General features: G+C 47.5%; 1 protein-coding gene across 1 annotated transcript in view; it reads right to left on the bottom strand.

The window, feature by feature from the left end:
* Positions 1–7,673, bottom strand: part of OBSCN (obscurin, cytoskeletal calmodulin and titin-interacting RhoGEF) — a 147,502-nt gene that overhangs the window by 34,713 nt on the left and 105,116 nt on the right. The window contains 2 exon segments of the mRNA XM_029941729.1: positions 6,668–6,946; positions 7,431–7,464. Of these exon segments, the coding sequence (XP_029797589.1) occupies positions 6,668–6,946; positions 7,431–7,464 (313 nt within the window).

Here is a 7,673-nt window from a genome sequence, read left to right as displayed (position 1 = left end):
TGGTCTTGTGGGGCTGAGCCTGCGGGGTCTGATGCCATCCCCACATAGTTGGGGCCAGAGCTGAGTAAATTGTAGGGCCCTCAGCTGGTATCAGTGAATATCCTGTTGATGCCTTACAGGCAGGAAACAGTGTTGAGTCCTGTGATCACCCCAGCTTCCTGCCTTCAGTGTCCAGATCCAGGAGGGGAAACTGAGGCAGGCAGAGCCAGGTAGAATCTGAGTTAAGAAGACAGAGCTGGCGTCCACAGGACAGAAGCCAGAGAAGGGAGAGCTATGCACGGAGACAGGGGACCCTCTCACTGGATGGTCAGCAGAGCACTGACCGGTGTGCACACGTGGGGGAGCATCACTCTGCAGGGTCCATGGACACTGTGTTTGCAGTCGGAGTGGAAACTTGCCCAGCCATGGATCAGGTGCTCAAGAAGGCTTTCCCTTCAGTAGAGGGAGGGGACCACCCTCCCTGAGAGCTGCCAGGCCCCACCTCAGAGGAGGATCTCTAGAAGGTCTGCAGAAATACCGAATCTCCAGCCCCCACCTTGGCAGGTATCTCGTCAGAGTGCCCAGTGCACAAGGAGGCAGGAGACCACCACCCGCAAGGCAGAGCAACCGGGCTGTCAGCACGGGCCCGGGGCCCACACAGGTGTTGGAACCGGCAGGCAGCGAAATCAAAGCAGACAACAGAGCTGTACTCCACGTTCAAAAAGTAAAGCAGAGACATGGAACCTGTGAAGAAAGACTCCACTAGGATTTCTAGAGATAAAAATACAGAAAATACAGCCGATAGCGAGTTAGATATTGCAGAAAAGAAACAGGGAATGTAAGAAATCTTTTTTTTTTATTTTTGAGAGACAGAGCATTAATAGGGATGGGACAGAGAGAGAGAGAGAGAGAGAGAGAGAGAGAGAGAGAGAGAATCAGAAGCAGGCTCCAGGCTCTGAGCTAGCTGTCAGCACAGAGCCTGACATGGAGCTCGAACCCACAAACTGTGAGATCATGACCTGAGCCAAAGTTGGACGCTCAACCGACTGAGCCACCCGGGCGCCCCGAGAAACAGGGAATGTAACAGGAGAGCCATACTAACGACCCAATATGAGATGCACGGAGGAAAAGAATTCTAAGTGAAGAGTATTTGCGTGTGGCAGTAACATGCCAAGTGGCTTCGCACACGTGTAACTGGAGTCCCCAGATGACGGGGGGGAAGGAAAGATGTTTGAGGAAATAATGGACAAAATATTTCCAAACTTAGTGAAAACTAGAAACACAAAATTCCAATGGCAAGCACAAGGGGACAGGAAGACCAGTGCACCAAAGAGCATCACAAGGGGATGACTGAACACCAGTGATGAAAAGGGAACCTCAGGAAACACCCCAAGACCATTTCTTGGGAAACCGACACTCTGACCCTAAAACGCATGTAGAAATGCAAGGGACTCAAGTGCTCAAAACACTCCTCAACGTGAGCAAAGGCTAGATTACATGGGTGTAAAGGTTTATAGCAAAAACTAGGTGACGGTCTTGTAGACGTCACAACAAAAGTACAATAAACAAAGGAAAAGTAGTGGATTTCCTCAAAATAAAATGTCTAGATTTCAAAACTTATGACGAAGCTACCACCATCAAGACAGCGTGGCGCTGGTGTGCTGACAGACAGATGGATAAATGGGACAGAATGAAGAGCCCAGAAATAAACCCACATGTTTCATGGAAATCAGATTTTGACAAGAGTTCCAAGACCATCTTAGGGAGGAAAATAGTCTTTTTCACCAACAGTGTTGGAACACTGGATTTCTACAACACAAGGATGACTTTGGGCCCCTAGCCTCACACCATATATGAAAAGCAAACCTAAATGTCAGAGCTGAACCTGTAAAAGTCTTAGAGGAAAACATGGGTGTAAATGTTTATAGCAAAAACTAGGTGACGGTCTTGTAGATGTCACAACAAAAGTACAATAAACAAAGGAAAAGTATTTATATTTCATCAAAATAAAAATTTTGTGTATCCAGAAAGTGGCAAGAAAACCCTCAGAATGGGGGGAAATGTTTGAAAATCAAATATCTGATAAGGGCCTACTATGCAGAATATATAAAGAACTCCTACCACTCAAAATCAAAACCCAATCTCATAATGAGGAAAAGATCGGAGTAGACATTTCTCCAAAAAAATACATAAATATCCAATAAAAGACACATGAAAAGATACTCAACATCATTAGTTACCAGGCAAATGCAGATCAAAACCACACCACTTAGGGCAGCAATTACTTTTTAAAAAATGAATAATGGGACCCCTGGGTGGTGAATCAGTCTGGTTCAGTGTCCAACTTTAGCTCAGGTCATGATCTCAAGGTTCGTGGGTGTGAGCCCCACATCGACTGTGCTGCCAGCACAGAGCCCACTTCAGATCCTCTGTCTCCCTCCCTCTGCCCATCCCTTACTCATGCTCTTTCTCTCAAAAACATATAAACATTAAAAACAATTAATAAAAAATAAAAAGGTGAATAATGACAAGTGCTGGTGAGGATGTGGGGAATTCGGACCCACACCCATTGCTGGTGGGAATGTAAAATGGCACAGCCCTTGTGGAGCCTGGCCATTCCTCCAAGAGTTAGCCACAGAATTGCCATACAACCACATGATTCCACTCCCAGGTACGTGCCCAAGAGAATTGAACACATATGTCACAAAACACAAATACTTGTACACAGATGTGCACAACAGCATTACTTATAAGAGCCAAAATAACCAATGGATAAATGCCACCTGATGAACGGATAAGCAGTCCACATACAAGGGAGTATTTTTCAACCTGAAAGATGGAAATATTGCTGTATTTTACAACACAGGTGGACCTCTGGGACATGCTCAGTGACAGGAGCCACACACAAAAGACCACATATCATATGATTCTACTATGAAATGTCCAGATAGTCAAACCCACAGAGGCAGAGAGCATCTTAGTGGTCTTCAGGGGCTGAGGAAGGCAGAATGGGGAGTGACAGTGAAGGGACACAGGGTTTCTTTCCAGGACAACAGAAATTTCTGGTGTGGGAAATAAGCGTAAGAATTCCATGCGCTTGGGGGCACCTCCGTGACTCAGTTGGTTAAGCGCTGACTTCAGCTCAGGTCATGAATTCACATTCATGAGTTCAAGCTCCATGTCAGGCTCTGTGCTGACAGTTCAGAGCCTGCAGATGCTTCAGACCTCTCCCCATCTCATGCTATGTCTCTCAAAAATAAAATATGTTAAAATTAAAAACAAAATTCCCTGAGCTCACACCACCTCCACAGGATGAAAGCGTCCGAGAACAGCTAGAAGCCGGAAGGGCCCAAGGTCAGCTAGTGAACAGGGTGTCTTGCTAGCCTTGAGGCAGCATGCTCCAGCAAACTTAAACTTTGTAGATAACAGCTACCTGGCTGTGTCGCCCACAGAGAAACACTGTCCATTGGGCATCTAGCGCCAGTATATCATTGTGCTTTAATCTCAACTTCTAACACCACTCCCCGCAAACCCTTTGCTTGTTACACACACGTTGCTGGTCCCTAGCTGCTTGTTTTATTCTGCAAGTTCCCCATATCTGTAAACCCTTGAGAGCTCAGTAAATACAGAGACAAACCCCCTGTTTGGGGCTCTTGTCTCCTCCCAGACATTAGCCTCTCTCATATTCAATGCTGCATCCACACTTTTGCTGGACGAGAGAGAACTCCACACTCAAAGTCTGCAGCACTCTGGCACTAGATGATCATGCTGGTTGCACAACATTATGAATACACTATAATCCATGGAATTGCACATTTCTAAATGACACATTCGATGGTGTGCGAATACCTAACCATTTTAAATTCCAAGAGAAAATGCAAGTTTTGCACAGAGAAACAAAGGTAAGAATGGCATCCTATTTCTCAGGTGGAAACAATGCCAGTTAGTAAACAGTGGAGCAGCACCTTTAAGGAATGAAAAGAAAAAAAATCCTAGCAAAAATATCTTCCAGAACCAAAATAGAAATAGACATTTCTTTCAGGCATACAAAAGCTGAGAGAATTCTAGTACACCCAGACTACAAAAAATATGCGGAATGATGTCCCTCAGGCAGAAAGAACGTGGGAGCAGATGGAAATCCAGATTTACAGAGCAGGATGAAATAGTTCCTACTTGGGTAAACACACAATCTGGTCTCATTCCAGGGAACTGAGTTACTGTTGTAGGCAGCCATGCTGACAAAACTGACCCTGCCTTTGGCCCTACATCTCATTAGTGTTGCCCGATGGCCTCCCCTGGACCCACATCTTCCCAGGCCCTTGGGAACTCATTTGCAGGTCTTAGAAGTGCCTGCCAAAGCTAGGATAGGGAGCCTTGCTTTGGGCTCCCATGAATCTGCTAGGGATAACCTAGTCTCTCCCAGACCCTATATCCCCTACGGTCTCCCGCCACAGAGACCGCTTGTGTCATGACTACAGGAGGTGACGCAACACATTGCTTCCCCTTGCCAAGCGGTGTTCCCTAGAACAGCTGTACTACTGTGTAACCATCTCCCGCTGAAGGACAGCTGGGTTGTGACTGGCTCTGGAGAACAAGGAGGTTATGAGCCTTTGGGTACAAGTTTTATTACGAATTTGAGATTAATTTCTCTGGTGTCAATGCCAAAAACAGCAACCGTTGCATTCTGTGTTAGCTACGGGGTTTGTTTTGTAACCAACTGCCATGCCCCCTTCTTTTCCATCTGGGGTGTACCATGTGACATCCCGGCCAGCAATGGATAACTGACCCCATTTCTCTGCCTCCTCGCCAGCACTGGGTGTTGCCTCTGTTTTTTCTTTTAGCCAGCCGGAGAAGTGTATAGTGACACCTTGCTGGGGTTTTCATCAGCATTTCCCTGGTGGTTAATGGCAGTGAACACCTTCCACGTTCTTTGCCTTCAGCGTGCCCTCTGGTGTGAAACATCTGGACATGTCTTTTGTTCCTGTTCTAACTGGATTTTTTTTATTGTTTACTTTTGACCATTCTTTATATATACAGTAAAACCTTGAATTGGGAGTGACCTTTTCTGTGAGTGTTCCACAAGACGAGCAAACATTTCTAATAAATTTTAACTTGATAAACGAGTGACATCTTGGAATACAAGTAGTACGTGACATTGAACATCACATGACTACAACTGAGCCAATGGTTCTTTTCTCTCTCTCTCTCTCTCTCTCTCTCTCTCTCTCTCTCACTGCAGGATTGTGGGTGATTGTCTGATTGTCTCCCAGGCTCAGATGCTCATGCTTGATCTCAGGCCATTGTGTTTGGCAGAAATCAGTGATTTTTCAGATCATTGGAAGGTGCCCACAATGGCACAAGTGTAATTTTTTGTCATTTCTAATCACTTATGGACAGTCCTTTGCTTTTCCAGACAGGAGTGAGCTTAGGAATGCTTTGCTTCATTCTAGCTCAGGCTGCCTGCAGAAATAGACCCTTTTCTCTGCTGCCTGATTGCCAGTTACATTAAATACAGCATATGACAAGAGGTTATTAATACTGTAGTGAGCTCAACATCTGTGCGAGCCCGTGCAAAAGCCCCCAAGCAGAGAAACGTTTCATGGAACCAATAAATGGCAGTGATTCCGTTAGTGACAGTGGAAGTTGCCATCCTTTTGCTTTTCTCCCTCACACCAGCCACAAAGGTTTTCAAAGGTAAGTGCAGGTTAACTCGTTTTTCTTTGTATTTTGCATATTCTTTACTATTTTGGATTATATTAGAGTATTGTAATTATGTTTGTATGAGTATTTTGGGCTGTGGAACAAATCATCTGAGTCTCCATGATTTCTTATGAGGAAATTTGTGTTGATATACAAGTGCTCTGGGTTACAAGCTGTCTCCGGAACAAATGACGCTCACGAACCAAAGTTCTACTGCATGTATTTTTTATGCATTCCTTCTTTTTGTTGGTTTCAGAGGTAGGATTTGTTCTATATATTTCTGGGTAAAGTCCTTTACTAGCTGTGTGATTTGCAGATACCTTCTCCCATGGTGTAGTCTGACCACCCTCTGTGCAGGGTTTTCTCAGAGTGGAAGTTCGTAACTTTTACCAATTTTCCCTTTTATGGGTGTTGCTTAGTATCAAATCTAAGACGTCTTTTCCTGGCTCCTATAGATTTGTTCCTTTTTTCCCCTGAAAATGTCATTGTATTGTATTTTACATTGACACATCTAGTCCGTTTAGAGCTCATTTTTGTGTAAGGCAGAGGTCTAATTTTTTGCCTTTAAATGTCCCAGGGACTCCAACACTACTTGAGATTCTATCCTTGAATCTGAAAGTCTATCCTGCCTCCACTTAATCGCACTTGGACTTCTGTTAAGAACCAAATGGACCTACTTGACCCGAGACCCACCAGGAGTGTTGGCATTAGAATAGAGCCTGCCTCCCGGTTCCTTATTCCTCAGGAACCTTCCGGGGGTTTAAGAACTGTGTGCTAGGAACCCAGCACGAGACCAGATACTTCTTGTTGCGCCACAGCCAACCACCCACGTGAGCTGGGGGCACCTCCAAACTGTCCCAGGCCCCTCCCCGAGGCGCCTCCCAAAGAGATAAGGCCTCCAGCCCCACCCCGGCCAATCAGTGCTCTCTGGGTCGTCCTTCAGCCCAGCCCGTCCCCTCCCAGCCTGACCCGGGACTGCCACACTCACGGTCCACACGGAGCTCCGCCTTGGTGGACGACACCCCCACGCTGTTCTCAGCCATGCAGCGGTAGACGCCCATGTCTGCGGGCACCACCGCCGTGATGATGAGCTGGTGGCCGCCTTGCTGGTCCTCACTGATCATGTAGTGGTCGTCCTCCTCCAGCATCCTGCCATCCTTGAACCAGCTCACGGTGGGCTCGGGCTGGCCTGTCACCACACAGTCGAAGCTCACGGGGTACCCGTCCTGCACCTCCTGATTCTGCAGCTCGGTCAGGAACACGGGAGCTGGGAGGGACAGGCAGAGTGGGCAGTCAGCTGGCCCCAGGTCTCCCCCAGTGACCCTAGCCGCCAGTGACTGAACGCGCATCAAGCCCATGGCAGCGGTTCACGTGGGGGTGCTCGCAGGCCCCTGGGCTGAACACCATTCTGCCTCTGCCAGCTTCGCCCCGTCTCTAGAAAAATCCTCTCCCTGCCAGCCTGCATCTCAAGCCGCGGAGAGGCCAGAGGGGATAGTGGGCAGGAAACAGGCAGGAGGAGAAGGTAAGGCTAGACGAAGGTCGTGTGGGCTGCAAGCATGAGAATGGCCCAAGATTGCACAGGAGAGGTTTCCAGACATCAGACCACGGGTTATTAATTACATACCCTCGTTACCCCTAGGGAGACAACGTGGACACTGGCATAGCTTTGGCTGTGGAACGCCACTTTTATACTGGCTGTACCCCAAACCCTCACGAAGGAAACACAAACTGGAATGTCCGTATCCCTGTACCCACTTCATAGAGGAGAGCACTGAGGCTGAGTGGCTAGCAGGAGACAGGCAGAGCTGGACTTAAATCGAGCTCTCTAACCCCGGATTCAGGGCTCCTCCAGCTCAGGGGGCTGCATCTGCAGTGGTCCCAGGGTGGAACCCAGCCAGCTCCGCGAGTCTTCAGGTGATGCATGTCACCGTAGCCCGGCCCCTACTCCTTACTGGCTCTGACCGTCCCCTTCCAGACCCCGTGACTTACCACCC

The sequence above is a fragment of the Suricata suricatta genome, chromosome 6, assembly GCF_006229205.1.
Source record: "Suricata suricatta isolate VVHF042 chromosome 6, meerkat_22Aug2017_6uvM2_HiC, whole genome shotgun sequence".
Lineage (NCBI taxonomy): Eukaryota > Metazoa > Chordata > Mammalia > Carnivora > Herpestidae > Suricata > Suricata suricatta.
Note: the sequence above shows the minus strand (reverse complement) of the source record. Positions and strands in the feature narration are given on the sequence as shown.